Here is a 16,285-nt window from a genome sequence, read left to right as displayed (position 1 = left end):
TGAGACACGCCTGGCCCCGGGGGGGCACGGGGTACATTCAGCACAGCCCTTCGCGGGGGTGGGACACACGCCAACGGGTCCGGACAGGACCGGGGGACACATTCAAATCCGGAGCCCGGGGCAGCCCCAGTGCTCTGGGCAGGCAGGGACAGAGGGACAGGGACAGAGGGACAGGCAGGGACCACTCACTGCGGACGTGGAGGGAGCTGATGCCGATGGGGGATGGATGGAAACCCCCCCGGGTTGGAAGCAAAGCCAAACCCGGGAGGGGGGACCTGCTGGGGGGTGAATCCCTCTTCGGGGAGCCCCGGGAATGCCGGAAGCCCCGCACCGCCCCCCCGCAGCCGTGCCTGCCGGGGCTTGTACCCTCCCGCCGCCCCCCCCCTCCCCCCCTCAGCCTCAACGGAGGTAGAAAATGTCACAAAAAATGTCACCTTTCAGGTGGAAACAAACCCAATGAGATGAAGCAGTTCCCGTGGGTGTGGGGATGAGGGGGTCGGGGCTCCCTGGGCGAGGGTCTGCAGCCTGCAGGGCAGTGGGTGTCCCGTGGGGTGGGGGCACAGCTGGGACCCGAGCCAGGGGGACCAAGGATGGAGGTGACAGAGTTGCCCCCTGGCTGGCATTGTGGGGCGGGAGACATGGGGGGGCTGTCCAGACCCTGCCTGTCCCCTGCCCCAGCTCCCTGGGGGTGACAGGACCCCCGGAGTCACTGTGCTCCAGCCCCACAGGCACAGGGCAGCCCCAACACCCCGTGCTGCCCACCTGGGCCATGCCCCCCGCCCCCTGCCACCCCCCCGGTCCCCCTCCTGCCCCCGCCAGCCTGGCTGAGCACCGGGGGCCGCAGCACCCACCGCCTGGGGCTCAGGCACCGGTGAGGTATTTTGGCAAGGAGGAGCCACGGAGGGGCTGGGGCAGCTGCTGGGGGATGGGATGGGGGAGATCTTGGCTGTGGGCGGGTGGTGTGGGAGGGGGGATAGCACCAAGAGACCTCCCTGGGCCCCCCCGCGGGGCACTTGGCGTGGCGGCACCGGCAAACCCAACAGAAAGGCAAATGGCTGCGAAGCCGCGGGGTGGCCGGGATGGCACCGGGATGGCGCCGGGATGGCACCGGGATGGCGCCCGGAGGCCCCCGCCACGACCCCCACACCCCCACATCCCCTTACACGGTGGTCTCGTACTCCAGCACCTCGTGGGGGGCGCCGGGGGTGCGGTACTGCAGGCGGGGGGTGGTGGGGGAGGCGTACTCCAGCGCCAGGATGGTTTTCCTCAGGCGCCGGTCGATGAAGTGGGCGTCCCAGGCCGGGTACTTCTTCCTGGGGAGGTCAATCCGGATCACGGGGCCCTCGGTCCGCGGGGTGCGGGCGGCCGGCGCCGGCGGGGCGCAGGGACGCACCTGGAAGACGGGGACGCAGCTGTCCCGCTCCCCCGGACCCCCCTCCCGCTCCCCCCCTGTAGTCCGCGGCAGAGAGCGGGGGGGGCTGGTGACGGCGTCCACGGGGGACCCCGGGGGAGGAGCCGGGGGCTGGCGGAAAATGCAGCCCCCGGTCTGGGAGCCGAACACGGGGCCGTTGGGGTGCAAGAGGCAGTAGTAGATGAACATGAAGAAGATGCCGAGGGCGAAGCTGGAGCTGACCACGCAGACGAGGATTAAGGCGTCAAAGTCGGAGGTGGTCTTGCGGTCGTAGTAGAGGAACCAGAGGACGGTGAGGGCGGCGTTCTCCGAGAGCGTGATGACGTAGTAGATGCCCATGCGGTAGCGGCTCCGTCCCTCCTTGACGTTGAACCAGCAGAAGATGTAGATGATGCCCACCACCATGTTGTAGATGATCTCCTCCCACTTGGACATGCAGAAGTCCGTCTCTCCCTGGATGATCCAGAAGGTCATGATGCACCAGTGGGTGACGATGAAGATGCCGAAGTAGAGCTGGAACACGGAGGCGAAGAGGGCGAAGGCGATGGCGCGGGCGGCGATGGTGAAGAGGTGCCACAGGATCTGCACCACGGCCCCCTTGTAGGACATGGGCATCTTGTCCTCCCGAGAGTCCCGCAGCACCTTCTGGTAGGAGGCGATCATCCACGCCAGGGAGACCAGCGAGGCCGAGGCCGAGAGCCCTGAGGGTGCAGAGCAGGGAGGGGCAGTCAGAGCTTGTGCTGGGACAGGGCCCCCCCCGACTTCCCCCCGAGACCCTGCCAGGGCACCCCGTCCCTTACCCTGCAGCGGCTCGATGCTGTTCTGCTGCACCATGATGCTGAGCTGCAGCACCAGCTGGGGTGCGCTCTTCAGGAAGGTCTCCAGCAGCCTCAGCATGCTGATGTCTGCACTCTCAAACATCATCCGCCAGTAGAAGTGGCGGCGGCGATGCTCGGCCTGCCAGCGGCTCTGCAGCCCCAGGTACAGTGCCCGGAGGTACCTGGGAGGGGGGTGGGAGGGTCAGAGGGGCCCCCCCAGCTCCTCTCCCCCTGCCCCGTCACCACTGCCAGCCCCATCCATCCACTGCTTTCCCTCCTTTGGGGACCACAGAAATCCCCCACAAGCCAGGGGGGGATGGGGGCCACAGGGCAGTGGCGATGCAGAGCACATCCCTGTCCCACCCCACGGCCACGAGACAGCTTGGGCAAAGCCAGCCCAGCTCCCCCCAGCTCCAGGGCCCCCCCCAGCATCACGGTGCCCACCAACACCACAGTGCCCACCCCCATCACAGTGCCCACCCAGCAGTCACCCCACCCTCCCACCCTCAGTGCTGCCCCTGTGCCCCCCTTACAGGGTCTGGGACCCCCCCGCAGCCCCGCTCTGTGGCCACCCATGGCTTTGGGGTGCCCTGGCCCCCACCCAGCTCCATGTCCAGCTCCCTCTCCAAGGGGCTATTTCTGTCCCTGGCATGGAGCCCACCCTCCTCCCCCTGCCCGCACCGAGGCACCAGCTGGTCGTGCCGGGAGCACCCAGGCGCTGGTGCCGGCGCTGCCCCGGCTCTTGGCAGAGCTGCAGGAGCACACAGCGGCCTCAGCCATCTGGTCCTGGGCCGGGGGTCAGCCGAGGTGTGAGTGGCACTGCCACACACACCGGCTGAGTCACCGGCACCGGGGACCCCTCCCTGCGGCACGGGGCCAGATCCGGGCACCGCGGAGGGGACACGGGGCCAGATGGGCCGGGAGTGCCCCGGAGGGATGGAGGAGGATGAAGAGGGAGGGTGGGAGCCACAGAGCTTCCAGCAGTCGAGCCGAACCCTCAGGCAGAGCCATAGCCTCTCCGCCAGCTCTGGGAAGCACTGCCAGGCACCACACCACCACAGTTGGTGTTCCCCGGCCCCTCTCCCCGCCAGCCACTGCTCCTGTCCCTGCCGGACCTCGGGACAGAACCGCTGAGCCAGGAGGGTGCAAACCAGGGGACATCCCGGGGACGAAGGGCACATCACGGGGCAAGGCAACCAGAGAGGCAACGCAGAGCCCAGGACACTTCAGGGCTGGCCCCAGGGCACCCACGTGCAAGCAAGACCCAGGCACTGGTGACCTCAGCCTCTCCCCACAGTCAGCCCCACTAGTGGGCCCCATCAGCACCACGATCCTAGGAGCTGCCGTGTGCTGTCCCCAGCTCCTCAACCACTCCACGAGTGACCCGTGGCCTCCTCCAGCTCTTGGCAGGGCTCAGGTACTCTCCTGTCTCCCCCTCAGCTCCGTAGATCTCATTAAACGAGGTTTCAGCTCCCATCAACTCGCCGGGATGAAACGCTGGTTGGGATTTGTTTTGTGTGTGATCCCCCCGAGGTGTTTCAGCCCAGAGAACCATCCCAGCACTGACACCACACGGCGAGCGCTCCCCGGCCCAGCGCGTGCGGCCAACACCGAATCAATCACTGGAAAATAAATCATTTAATTTTCAAAAGAATCCTGGTGATGAGGCAGAAACCGACAGTGAGAGCTCTGCCAGGTAATTGCTCCCTCCTTTGTATTGCAACGAGAGATGCAAGAAAACCCCCGCAGCGGGAGGGCAGGGGTGGGCTTGGGTGGGTGCTGGGTGGGAGTCCCACCATGACTGGGTCTGCCACCAGTGGCACCGGTTGCCCTCAGCTCCCAGGTACTGATCCTGCCTTTCAGATGTTGGAAAGAAAGAAGCAAGAGGAGAAAAGCTCAGACCTGGTTACGATCAAATCCACCAAGGGCCTCAGGTGGATGAGGACAAGGGACCCCCTGGTTGAAGAGGGAGCGATGTGGAGCACCGTGTGGCCCTAAGGCAGACACAGGGGCACAACAGGCAGGGACAAGCTGTCCCCAGCACAACGGGACCTGCAGGGACACACCAAGCACCCAGGGAGTGGCAGGGGACAGGGGGTGGGAGGCAGGCATGGCCTGCACTGTGTCCCCTTCTCTGGCATTTCTTTGGTAGAAAAGATGGTGAGAAAGCAGCGTGGAAAACAATTCCTGAGTGGCAAACCCCCCAGACAGCAGTGGCTGGAGCTTACACCAGTGCACAGTCCCTGCAACCAACACCATCTCCAGAGAACACCCCTGCCAGAGCAGCTGTGTGACAGCAGCACGCTGGTGACAACTGACTTCAGCAGCTCCTGGCAGCAGCTCCACCTCGGGCTGAACTCAGAGCTGTTGCTCAGAGCTACCTTGGGAAGCAGCTGCAGGGGCTGTGTCCCAGCATGGGGCTGTGCAGCCATGGATGTGCAGGTGGCCCAGGAGGGGAGGAGAGGGGTAAATCGTGGAGGAAGGGGATGTTTTCCTGGCTGGGGAACAGCCCTGCTCTTCCCATGAACATTTATTCCACGTTTCTTTAACTGCCACATCCACCTGCACCGGATCCAACCTCACTAATGGGTTTAGCAAACTGCATTTAACTGGTCACCCAGGCTAATCCCAAATCCTGAGATTAGAAAGAGCCTCAGCTGCAGCTTCAGACCAACATGTCCTGGAGGGTGAGTGCTGAGAGTTCCTGCTTTAATTGGCTTAAGAGCCTCTGTGGCACAGCAGATCAGGAGAGCACGGTGACACCCCGGGAGCAAAGCCCCTGACACAGCCTGGCCCTGGCTCAGGCCACTGCCCGGGGGCACCGGGGCCACGGCTGCCTGCAAGGAGGCTGAGCAGCCACGGAGCTCCCATCCTGTCCCTCACCAGCTCCTCCAGCACAGGAGGGTAAGGTTGGCACCCACTCTGCAGCCTGAGGATGGAGGGGGGTCAGGGAGGGGCCTGCAGGGGCTGTGCTCCGGAGGGGAATCACGGACTGATTTGGGTTGGATGGGACCTTAAAATCATCCAGCTAGGGACACCTCTAGCACGGTGCATGCTTCCCCGTGAAGCAAAGTTAGAGCACCCCAGGAGCATCACAGGAAGAGCAGCAGACGAAGAAACCCATGCAGACAACAACGGGGAGTGGAGGAGCTGCTGTGGGAAACAGCACGGAAACCCGAGCCGGGAGCGCTGCCTGCTCCCAGCCTTGTTCCCGGAATTTGCCATTGTCTCCACTCCCCTCCCAGCACCAACCTCCCCGGGCAGCAGCTCAGTGCCAGAGCCATCCCGAGGATGGAGCTCAGCAGATCCAGGAGGGAGCAGGGCCGGCTCCATGGCACCAGGGGGGACAGTGCCAATAAACTGTCAGCTCCTGCTTTGGAACGTTTGCAGAGACACAGGGGAAGGGCCTGGAGCCTGCCCGAGCCTGCCAGGCTGCCACTCACCCAGCCTGCACTCACCCTGCCTGACCAGGCCAGGGGACACAGCCAGGCCAGGCTGGGGACACAAAGCATCTCTGTGACTCCACATATGATTGTGAGCTCTGAGCTGGGACATGGGGAGCACTTGGGAGGGAGCTCTGTGGCTGAGGTGTTGGGTGCCCAGCAGAAGGACTCCTCACCCCCCAGGACCTCTCTGCAATCACTGGACAGAGTCCCCAGCAGGCCCAGCTCTGCCTGGCCATGGGGACAGCAGGTCTGTGCCACCCAGTCAGACTGTGAGCTCCTCATGCCAGCTCCTGCCCACACCCACAGCTCCTGCCTGCACCCACAGCTCCTGCCCACACCCACCCACAACCTCATCTGGGTTCTGGTGGGAGCTCCCTCCACGGTCCCCACCTGCTTGAGGCTGCAGAGCAGCCCTGTGCCCTCCTCACCATCCACACCCACTCCCCCATATCCAGCCATCATCACCTGTGTCCTATATACTGCACCCCCTTATCCCCATCCACATCCCTGCTGCACCCTGCCCCTCCCTCAGCCCTTGCTCCATGACCCCCATGCACCCCCATTCCCCATCCCCCCGTACCTCCAGACCATCTCCAGCTGCAGGAGGTGGATCAGGCCCTGCAGCAGCCCCATCCCCACCCTCTGCCCCCCTTCCCCCGTACCTCCAGACCTGCCCCAGCTGCAGGAGGTGGATCAGGCCCTGCAGCACCCAGACGCAGAGGCGGCAGCAGCCCCGGGCCCCGCTGTCCCTGGAGCTGCGGGCGGTGTCCGCGGCGGTGCCGGCGCTGTCCTTGGTGCTACCGGCGCTGTCCTTGGTGCTGACGGCGCTGAAGTCGTAGACGAACCACCTGAAGCTGAGCATCTGCACCACCAGCGAGGGCAGCAGCACGAAGAGCAGCGTCAGCCCGAACCACCACCGCTGCCCCCGCACGTAGTAGTGGGCCGCCAGCCACAGGTCCGAGGCACCGTCCGCGAAACAAACCAGGAGGGCGCAGAGCACCCAGCAGCCGTCCCGCAGCCGGTACCGCCGCGCCGGGGGGATCGCGCCTCCCCCCCGCCTCCCGCCGCCGCCCTCCGGGCTCTCCAGCAGCACGGCCGGGCCGCCGCCGCCGTCCGACTTCGCGGCCATGTTGTCGGGGGAGAGGAGGAGAAAGGAGGGAGCGGGAGAGACTTCCGGAGGGAGGACGGCGCCGCCGAGCCCGCCCCGGCAGCGCCCGCCCTCGCCGGCCTCGCCCCGCGCCCGCCGCCCGCCCCGGACCGGACCGGACCGGACCGGCCCCGCCGAGAGACACCCCCCCACGGCCCGGCCCCGGGAGCCCCCGCCCCGCCTCTCCCCTTCCGAGAAGGGCGGTCGCCCCCCAGCCGCCGCCGCGGGGTCCCGGGGGAGCGCCCGGTGCCAGTGGGCTCCTCCCCGCCCCTCGCCGGGACGGGCAGCCGGGCCCCCCCAGAGCCGGTCCCGACCTCCCGGGCTCCCCGCCGGCAAAAGGACACTGAGTCCCCGCCCTGTGCCTCCCGTCCCGGTCCCCGCGCAGCTCAAGGACCGGAGCTCCCTGGGCAGCTGCTGAGCGGCCTTGGGCTCCCCCAGCCCCGAATCTGCCCTGCTCATGGGCCCTGCCCAGAGCTGCTCAGAGGGTGTCAGCCCCTGCCAGGCCTGGAGGATTGAGCTGCTGCTGCTGCACGTCCCTCTGCATCCCCATGGGCAGGGACACAGACTAGGGGGCTCCTGCTGGGACCTGCTGAGCCCTGCTCTGGGGAGAGAGAGCCCCAGCTTTGGGTAAGTGCCCGAGGAGCTGGGTGAGACCCGGGGCTCAGGGGTTTGGGTCCCTGTGAGCCCAGGTGCTGCCCTGCTCCTCGGCTCTGTGCCACCATCTCCCCTCAGAGGAGGGATGCAGCGTGTTGGGCAGAGCTGGGCTGGCAGTGCCAGGGCTGGGACCCCCGTGGGACACGGGCTGGCACGAGGAGCAGCAGCAGCCCCGGCACTGCTGGGAGGGAAAAGGAGTTTTGCTCCTTTGCAGCCTGTCCCTAGGGAAGGTGATGGCAAAGGGGGCAGCTCCAGCTCCAGCTCCAGCCCCAAGGGATGGGCTCAGGCTCAGCCCCCCCTGCCCTGCAGAGCAGCCAAGGGGGATCTGACCAAACCCGGGGAGAGTCTGGGACCCTGGTGCTGAAAACTGAGGGAAGAAAGCAAGGGGTTGGGAAGGTGTTAGTCAGCACAAGGGAGCAGTCAGGCCCTCGGAGAGGCTCTCCCAGTGCTGCATCTATTAGCATGGGTAATGTGACTTAAACACCTAACCTTGAGATGCTCCTGACAGATCCCCTCGACAAAAGCCTGCCTGGGGGAGGGGATGCTCCCAGCATCCCAGAGCCCAGAGAAAGGAGCCTTTCATCCACCACTGGGCCCCTTGGGAGGGTGGGCAACGCTGTCCAGAGCCCCCACCAAGGCTTGGCCAGTCCCAGTCCCGTTTGGGCTCAGTCCCTGGGAAGTCTCTGTCCCGGCTGGACAATGGAGCAGAGCCAGTGCCACCGGGAAGGTAGACACAGCACCAGGAAGAGGGCGCCTGGAGACCCAGGAGAGAGGGATTCACCTTCCTCCCCAGCCCCTGTAACACCCCTTGTGAAAGCAGAGCTGAACATCCACAGCCCGAGATCACGGGGACCAAGGTTTGACATCTGATTTATCTTAATAACAGGGCCCAGCAGCCACAGGGAGAAATGAGAGAATAAAACACCCTATAAACCTCCCTGAGGCCTTCTCATTCTGCTGCCAGCAGGCAGGCAGGAGGGTTTCTAGCTGCACATATAAAAGTGCTGCAAGGAAGAAAAAAGCACAAGCTGAAACCAAACCCTGCTCTTCCCACAACAAAGCACACAGCAGAGCAGAGCAGCCCTTGGCCAGTGCCCAGGGGGGGCATAAAAATGCTCCATGGGAATCTGGGGCTCTTCCCTTCCCATCCCATCAAAGCAACACAGCTCAAATGCTGCCACGGTGCCTGGCAGAGAGCAGAACCCGAGCACTGCACAGCGGAGGCTGCAGGGGAGACAGAGACCCCCAGCCCACACCCTGCACCCCATCTCCCCTCCCTTGTCCCGCATCCTGCTCCACAGCCAACCCGGGTGTCCGTGTCCTGCTGTGGATGGGACATCCTGAGATGGTGGATGGGGAGCAGCTGCCCCCAGCCCAGCCTGTGGATCTCCAGCCAGCTGCCCCCACCATTAAAGGAGCATTTTCCAGTGTTGGCCTCACCCCCACGGTCCCTCTGCCCCTTTTGGTGGATGGCAGCAGCAGTGCCCGTGCCCTGGAACCTGCCTGGTCCCAGCACAGGCTGCTGCAGCTGGGGGGGCTCTCCCCAGTTAACTGGAACAAATGACTTTATGGGATTAGGGCCAGTAATCTGCCCGCCCGGGTAATCTCTCTTAAAGGATTATTTGCCCAGGGAAGTGTGGTGAGCACCAGCCAGCCACTGCCTCACTCCCCCAGCCCTGTCCTGTGGTCCCAGTACAGCCACCTCCCCATTTCCAGTAGCCCGGAGGTGCCGGGGGTCCCCAGGGTGAGTCCCAGGAGCCAAGGGGACAGTTCCCCCTCCCTGACACTGCTGCAGGGACAGTGGTGGCAGCTCTGCCATGGCAGGGGCCCGGCAGCACCAGCCGGAGGTCCCAGCTGTGCCGTGCCCAGGGTCCCACAGCCCCCAGACCCCTCGGTACCACCCAGAACCATGAGCGAGACCGACACCCGCACGGTGCCGGGGCTGAAGGGAAACGGGCCCGGTGGCTCACAGCCGGGACCCGGGCAGCGGAGCAGCACCCCAGGGACACGGGACACGGAAACCCGCAGCCCCCGCTTCCCCCCGGCCCCGGGCACGGCCCCCTCCTCACGGGCGAGGGGCCAGGGCCCCGCTCCGCCCCCCCGATCCCGTCCCCTCCCGCCCCTTCCCGGGGCCCTCCCCTCCCGGGGGCAGCCGGTGGCCGCGGGTCCCCGAACCTCCCGGGGGTCCCGAACCTCCCGGGGGTCCCCGAACCTCCCGGGGGTCCCGAACCTCCCGGGGTCCCCGAACCCCTCGGTGGAGCCTCGGGCAGTGCCCATCACGGCCGCCAGGGGGCGCTGCAATCCGGGCCTTCCCGCCGCGGAACCCGCACGCGCGGCCCCGCCACCCACCCGGAGCGGAACCGAACGGACCCGGAACGGCCCGGGGGGCGGTACCGGAGCGGTACCGGAGCGGTCCCGGCAGCGCCATGGCGCGGGACCCCGCGTTCGTGCTGCGCTACCTGGCCGAGGTGGAGGAGCTGGCTGAGGACGTGCTGGCGGCGCGGCAGCAGGTACGGCCCGACCCGGTCCGGCCCGGTAATCCCGACGGGCATCCCCCGCCCCGCCCCGCCGGTATCCCCCAGCTCCGGCTGCTTTTCTCCCGCCACAGATCGTGGAGTTGGATATGAAACGGAACCGGAACCGCGAGGCCCTGCGGGCGCTGCAGAAGGATCCGGAGCCCGAGGGTGAGGCCCGGTCCGGTCCGGCCCGGCCCGGAGGGACCGGGAGCCCCCGGTAAAACCTTTTCCTCTGGTTCTTCTCCCCCAGGCCAGGCCATGGTCTGCTTCGGGGACATGTTCATCCAGCTGCCCAAGGCCCAGACCCGGGAGATGCTGCGGCAGGGTGAGGCAGAGAGCAGGGAAAGAGTCCGGGGAACGTCCCTGGGGCACCGAGCAGCCCGGGGGGAGCCCTGAGGGTCCCTCTGTCCCCTCACTCCTCTTTCAGACCAGGAACATCTGGATGAGGAGATCAGCAGCCTGCGGAAGGAGCTGCGGGTGAAGGTCAATCGCCTCTACGAGGCTCAAGGTGAACGTTCCCCTTCCAGAACCTTCTGGGAGCAGCTGGGGGGGTCCGGAAGCTCCCGAGCTCTGCAGCCCTGTGCCTGGGGCTCTCCAGAGCTCCCTCCTGGAGCTGTCACCCTGAGCAGACCCCACACCACGGCAGCTCCCAGGGGTGTCCCTGCCCTCCTTGCAGCCCCTCTGGGTGCTCCTCTGGCTTTGTAGCAGATTCCTGATTTTTTTTTCCATGTGTTCTCTCAGGGAAACCCGAGCTGAAGGGGTTTCACCTGAACCCCATGAGCTCTGAGGAAATGAAGCTCATCAGTCGCATCCTGCAGGGCTGAGGTGGCAGAGGTGCAGCCCCCGGGGGCTGCAGGACACCTGGGGCAGCTCCCTGGGAAGTGTTTGGCTCCTCAGCTCCGATGCTGCAGCTTCCTTGGATCACAGACCCAGTGCTGGGGCCCAGGGATGGTGTGGGTGTCCGTGGGCAGGCTGGAAAGGGGGTTATTAAAACCAGAGCAGCTGCATCCCCAGCTCCACGTGTGTGTGTTCCTGGGGGGGTTATGTGAGCTGAGCTTCAGGGACAAATCCTTGTCCTGCTGGGAAGGGGAGTGGGAGGGGTGGGGAATCCAGAGCACAGAGGAGAAGTTGTGTGGGGTTAAACAAAGACAAGTTTAGAGCTGAAGCACGTCAGGAATCTCCTCCTCTCCTCCCAGAGGTGTAGGAGGGGGCAGGGGCAGGCAGTGCCCTTCTGTCTCCTTGGGAAACGTTTCTGCTGTGGAGTTGTGTGGAGGAGAAATGAGAAACACAGAAATGAGGCTTCCAGAGGGAGGTGAGGGGGGAAATGTGCATTTTCAGCAAGCTGCCTGAAGAGGGCTGAGCAGGAGCAGGAGCAGGGGCCAGGCCTGTGATGGAACCAGGGAGGAGTTCTTCAGAGGCTTGAACATTCACCATCTTCTGCACAGCCCTCCCTTGTCTGCACCTGCTCCCCCAGCACAACTGGGTTAAGACCATAAAAAAGTGGTTTGTTTTTTTTTTTAAACTCATCATAATTGCTGCTGAACTGAGACTGCCTCATTTCTGTGGACAGGGAATGTCTGGAGGAGCTGCCAAGAAAGGCATGGAAGCAGAGAACCATTCCAAACATTCCTGTAAAACCCCTCAGAGGGGAATAAACATCTCCCAGTCCTCTGTGCCTTGCAGCAGATGACACAAGTGCCCCAGCTGAGGAGGTACAGCAGTGATTGGGCAGAAACAGGCAGATTTGCCATGGTTTTCCTCTCCACAACACCATCCCCATGCACGCAGGCAGGAGTAAGCATGAGGCAACAGGAGATCCAACCCTAAATCTCTTTCCCATGCACTGAGCCAAAGAACATTCTGAGCTGATTGCAAGGTTTCTATTCCTGCTCCCAATGGCACCAGAGGAAAAAAACAACAAAAAACAACTCCCTCTGGCTTCCAGAAAGCCAGCCAAGGGGAACCCACAGTCCCGCTGCAGCAGAACAGCCTGAGGAGGATTCACAGTGAGATTTAACCCCTGTTCAGTGCTCCCAGGAGCAGTTCCCTGGCACAGGAGGGCTCAGCAGCAGTCAGTGCCATGGTGACATCCAGGGCTTTCCCTCTGCTCCATTCCTCTCCTGTCCACCTGAAGTTACTCTCAGTCCTGATTCTGTGACCCCACTGATGTGCAGGAACAGCAGACTGTGCAGACCAGAGAGACCCAGGAGCTGTTCTGTGCTCATAGAACTAACACTGTCCCCAGCAGCACCTGAGACACTGGAGCTGACAGGACACAGAGCTCTACCAGGTCCATCACCTGCTGAGGGGGAAAAAAAATAAAAAATGGGAGGAAACAGCTGGTAGGAGAGCACTGTCAGCATGAACCATCTCCAAGGGAAATTTCCTTCCCTGTGGTGCTGCTCCTGCTTTCCATGATGAAGGCTGAAGGACAACAGTCCTGTTTGTGTCTCCTTCCTGAAGTCCCACTGGCTGCTCCTGCAATAAGCCAGTTGTGCCCTGGGGTTCCTGTCTGTGCAGCTGGTAAACTTCTGAGGATTTCACCTGAGCTTTAACCTTATGAATTTTTCACTTAACCAGTGAGAAAAGCTGGATTTAAAAAGGAGTAATGATAACCCAGACTCCAAGGGGCTTTATTGTTTTGTTTTAAACACCCTCAGCTCCTCTGCAGTCCCCTCTTCCTCTCAGCTGCCCCCTTGTGAAAGGGGAAGCTTCCCAGTGCCAGCTGTGGGCACTGCTGAGCTGCCAGCTGTGACCAGAACAGTGATGGAGTGATGAGGAGATCAAAGGCAGACACTGAACAAATCAGGACTTCACATACCAAGCTCTCCTCTTCTGCCCTGGAGCCAATAATTATCTGTCCTCCCTGTGCTCACAGGCACCCGAGCTTAATCCAAGCCCCGTGATGAAACCTTACCAAAAACTGCAGCAAAAACTAAATCAAAAGTGATCAGGAGTGGTGGGTGGGAAATGAGTGACTGAGGCAGCACCATCCTGAGGGCTGGCAGGGAGCTCCTGCCATCAGCACAGCTCCAAACCTCAGCACTGCCACCCAGGGCTGTCCCTGGGGGCTCTGGGGAGGCTTCTGACCATTCTGAGCAAGAACAAACTCTGCTGCACTGACACGGAGAGAAGGGATGGATTCATCCCACAGAGGTGGGGTGGGATGGATTCTCCATCCAGCAGAGGTGGGATGCCTTTGGGAAGATGTGTTATTCCCAGGAAAGCTCTCCAGCTCGATCTAGCAGCAAGTGTGGCAGGCAGGAAACCAAACTCCTCTGCCATGGCTCACCCTGTCCTGGCACCCCCTGGAGGTGTGGCAGGAGGAGCCTCCCAGTGTTCCCAGTGTTCACTGGGACACTGACAGTGATCTGGTGACACCAGAAAATACAAGAGAGAGCTGGGGGGTCTGTGGCAGGAGAGCCAAGTCCTGGAGGTGTCTGCAGGAGTCTGAGCCTTGGGATGAGCCATGGGAAGAGCCATGGGAAGAGCCTTGGGATGAGCCTTGGGATGAGCCTTGGGAAGAGCCTTGGGAAGAGCCTTGGGATGAGCCTTGGGATGAGCCTTGGGAAGAGCCATGGGAAGAGCCTTGGGAAGAGCCTTGGGAAGAGCCTTGGGATGAGCCTTGGGAAGAGCCTTGGGAAGAGCCTTGGGAAGAGCCTTGGGAAGAGCCTTGGGAAGAGCCTTGGGAAGAGCCTTGGGAAGAAGCTTTATACCAGAGAGGCAGAGGCCAGAGCAAGTCACCAGCAGAAGGTGAGGGGCAATAAGGGGGAGAAGGCAAAGTTGTTCTCCCCTTCTTGAGGCAACGATCTCCTGCAGGTTTTGGCACAGCAACATTCCTTCACCTCCTGACCTGCCAGCACCCAGCTGGAGGAGCAGGATGTGGGCATTTCCTGCTCTCCCCCACTGACCTGATCCATCACCTCTCAGTCTGCAAGCTCACGGGGTGAAGAGGATCCAGCACCACCTCTAAAGTGCACAAAGTGCTCCCACTCTCGTCCTGGAGGAGAGGGCAGAGCAGGCAGCCAGCAGGGAAGTGCCACAGCACCAAATAAACAAACACTCACACGCTTCCAGACACACAAGGAACACAACATATGTTGTTGGGAATTTGTGCAGTCACATTTCAAGTCTGTGTATGCTGCAGAACTTAATTAACCAGGGAAGTCATAAAAGGTGTCGGAGAACTATGACAAGCAAGAGCAGCACAATCTTGGAGACACCCTAGGCTGGTCCGTGGGGTGGCAGCTCCTCAGGGTCCAAGCTCCTCTGAGCACCTTCCCAACCTCATCACAGCTCGGGGCTGCTCCTGGGCTCAGCCAGGAGGAGCAACACCCACTTTATTTTCACTCCTCTGAATGCTGAGGTCAGCCACAAACTCCTTCGCTGAAGTTGGTTTAATCTCAGTAATCACAGGCTGTTCTTAGAGCCTTTTTTACTGTCCTCTGGTTATTTACCACGTTAATTGAGGCTGTAGGCATCAAATCAGCTTAATACCAGGCTTCTCTGCTGCCAATTAACACGTTCATTCGTGGAGGGAGATAATTAACTGATATCCTCCTGGCTGGAATTCACGTGTTAGTTTGCATAATTACCTCCCAGCCACTCCGCACAAGCCTGTCCTTCCCCGGGGCTCTGCGGGAGGGGGAAATCCTCCCCCCAGCTCCTCCCCGGGCTGCTCAGCCGCAGCTCACAGGTGGGAGCAGCCGGAATTCCCCAGCGCAGGGCTGGGAGCAGGAGGCAGAGGAGGCTCCAGGGGCTGTCACTCCTACAGGAACACAGGGAGATTGGTTTGTGGGTTAGTTTCTTTTTTGTTTGTTTTTTTTTTTTTAGTCCCCAAGACACTGCCAGGAGTGGAAGTTGCTGCATTCAGCCAGAGGTTTGTGGGGACAAACGTGATTCAGAGCCTGAGGCTGACCTCAGGTCTCTACTGCAGGGCACAGAGAAGTTCATGCCAATAAAATGCCCCCTAAACTGCACTGCAGGCTGCTCAGGAGCCTCCTGTAACCTCTCTGCATTCTAAGGTGGAAATCCCCTCAGGAAGTTGGCTGGACTTGCACCACCTGGCAGTGGGATTTCCCTAAAACCACACAGGTTTTTTCCATGGCCCCATCTTTACAGCTTGCCCTGGAATCCTGCTGCACCAGAAGCCCCCTTTAGACCCCTCCCCACACCCCTGGCACCTCAGAGCATGAACTTGGCCATAACCCCCCCGTGAGAACCCCTGGGAGCACATCCTGTTCCACCACACCACAACCCTGCACTTTATACCTTCACCAGTGAGTTAACTTTGGCTCTGCAAACAACCTGAGCTGTTTTCCAGCTGCTGACAAACCCCCTTTGCTCAGTACATAAACCAAAAGTGGTTTGGTAGCCAGTGGTGACCAGGGAAGTGGCCAGGAGCGTGGCTACTCCCAGCCCCCTCGCTCTGCCCCACTCTTCCTGTGGATTTCCCAGATGTTTTCCTTTCCCTCCACAGAATGAAGGAATCTCTTCATCTCTGCCTCACTTTCCTCAGGAGAGCACAGACTTACCAGTCTCAAAATCCAATTTTGAAAGTCCAAGCTGTGCCAGGATTTTTGTAAAACTCTTCCACAAACAAACAGGGCTCTGGAGCCATTCTCAAGGTCTCTGGAATAAAGGCACACTTTGTCACCTCAGACTTTCTGGCTTCTCTTCCTAACTGCTTCCAAAACCTCTTCAGACTCTTCACTGAGCAGCTCTTCTGACTCAGCTGGGTAGAAGGAAATGGCACAGCACAACAAACCTTCCCACTCACTTCACTTGCCCTTGAGAAGTTTCTGGGGGTCAGCTGCACCACACTCTGAGGAGGAAAAATAAATAAATAGGGCTAAGAACGAGAACTGCTTTCTCTTTGAGGAGCAAAAGGCTTGTTTTCAGTTCCTATACCTGTGTACGAAGGGAGCTGTAGCAAAGCAGCTGGGCGGCCATTCCCAGAACGCGGGGCAGGCCAGAGGTCTGGGGCACAGAAACCTTCCCACAGACACACACGTGGCTGCTTCAGGGCCCCCACCGCAACGGCCCCGGCTCGAGGGGGTTCAAGGGAACAAACTCCTTTATAGGGGGCAGCTGGGACAGAAGAACCGGGCCGGGCCTGGGCCTGGGCCTGAGGCTGGGCCTGCGCCCGCCGGGCCGCGACTGTCGCCATGGCAACCGCGGCGCTGGGCGGCAGGGGGCGCCGAGGGACCGGAAGCGCGGGGATGGCTCCGCCCATCGCGTTGTCCCCGCCCATCCCGATGGCCCCGCCCACTGGCCCGTTCCGTGCCCCCCCC

At 62.1% G+C, this 16,285-nt stretch overlaps 2 protein-coding genes and 1 long non-coding RNA gene across 3 annotated transcripts; 1 reads left to right on the top strand and 2 right to left on the bottom strand.

Annotated features, from left to right (window-relative positions):
• Nucleotides 1-940: 940 nt before the first annotated feature.
• On the bottom strand, nt 941-6,804 carry XKR7 (XK related 7). Its single transcript, XM_030463106.1, has 3 exons — nt 6,338-6,804; nt 2,212-2,411; nt 941-2,112 (listed from the first exon to the last, which is right to left on the bottom strand). The coding sequence occupies exons 1-3, from the start codon at nt 6,802-6,804 to the stop codon at nt 1,160-1,162; spliced, it is 1,620 nt and encodes a 539-aa protein (XP_030318966.1). The 3' UTR covers nt 941-1,159.
• Nucleotides 6,805-9,817: 3,013 nt separating this feature from the next.
• On the top strand, nt 9,818-11,005 carry PDRG1 (p53 and DNA damage regulated 1). Its single transcript, XM_030463050.1, has 5 exons — nt 9,818-9,986; nt 10,085-10,160; nt 10,243-10,317; nt 10,420-10,500; nt 10,734-11,005. The coding sequence occupies exons 1-5, from the start codon at nt 9,903-9,905 to the stop codon at nt 10,814-10,816; spliced, it is 399 nt and encodes a 132-aa protein (XP_030318910.1). The 5' UTR covers nt 9,818-9,902; the 3' UTR covers nt 10,817-11,005.
• Nucleotides 11,006-14,103: 3,098 nt separating this feature from the next.
• LOC115599429 lies at nt 14,104-16,164 on the bottom strand. The gene is made up of 3 exons (XR_003988419.1): nt 15,903-16,164; nt 15,527-15,816; nt 14,104-14,760 (listed from the first exon to the last, which is right to left on the bottom strand). It is a non-coding gene; the product is annotated as an uncharacterized LOC115599429 (long non-coding RNA).
• Nucleotides 16,165-16,285: the final 121 nt, after the last annotated feature.

The sequence above is a fragment of the Calypte anna genome, chromosome 20, assembly GCF_003957555.1.
Source record: "Calypte anna isolate BGI_N300 chromosome 20, bCalAnn1_v1.p, whole genome shotgun sequence".
Classification (NCBI taxonomy): Eukaryota; Metazoa; Chordata; class Aves; order Apodiformes; family Trochilidae; genus Calypte; species Calypte anna.
Note: the sequence above shows the minus strand (reverse complement) of the source record. Positions and strands in the feature narration are given on the sequence as shown.

Bases quoted from the DNA above. Each gene is read 5' to 3' on its own strand.
- PDRG1 (XM_030463050.1), top strand. From the start codon at position 9,903: ATGGCGCGGGACCCCGCGTTCGTGCTGCGCTACCTGGCCGAGGTGGAG. The intron at 10,161-10,242 runs GTGAGGCCCGGT...CTTCTCCCCCAG, and splicing joins GAAGGATCCGGAGCCCGAGG to GCCAGGCCATGGTCTGCTTC. The intron at 10,318-10,419 runs GTGAGGCAGAGA...CTCCTCTTTCAG, and splicing joins CCGGGAGATGCTGCGGCAGG to ACCAGGAACATCTGGATGAG.
- XKR7 (XM_030463106.1), bottom strand. From the start codon at position 6,804: ATGGCCGCGAAGTCGGACGGCGGCGGCGGCCCGGCCGTGCTGCTGGAG. The intron at 2,412-6,337 runs GTACGGGGGAAG...CCCCCCTCCCAG, and splicing joins CAGCTGGGGCAGGTCTGGAG to GTACCTCCGGGCACTGTACC. The intron at 2,113-2,211 runs GTAAGGGACGGG...CTGCACCCTCAG, and splicing joins CAGCATCGAGCCGCTGCAGG to GGCTCTCGGCCTCGGCCTCG.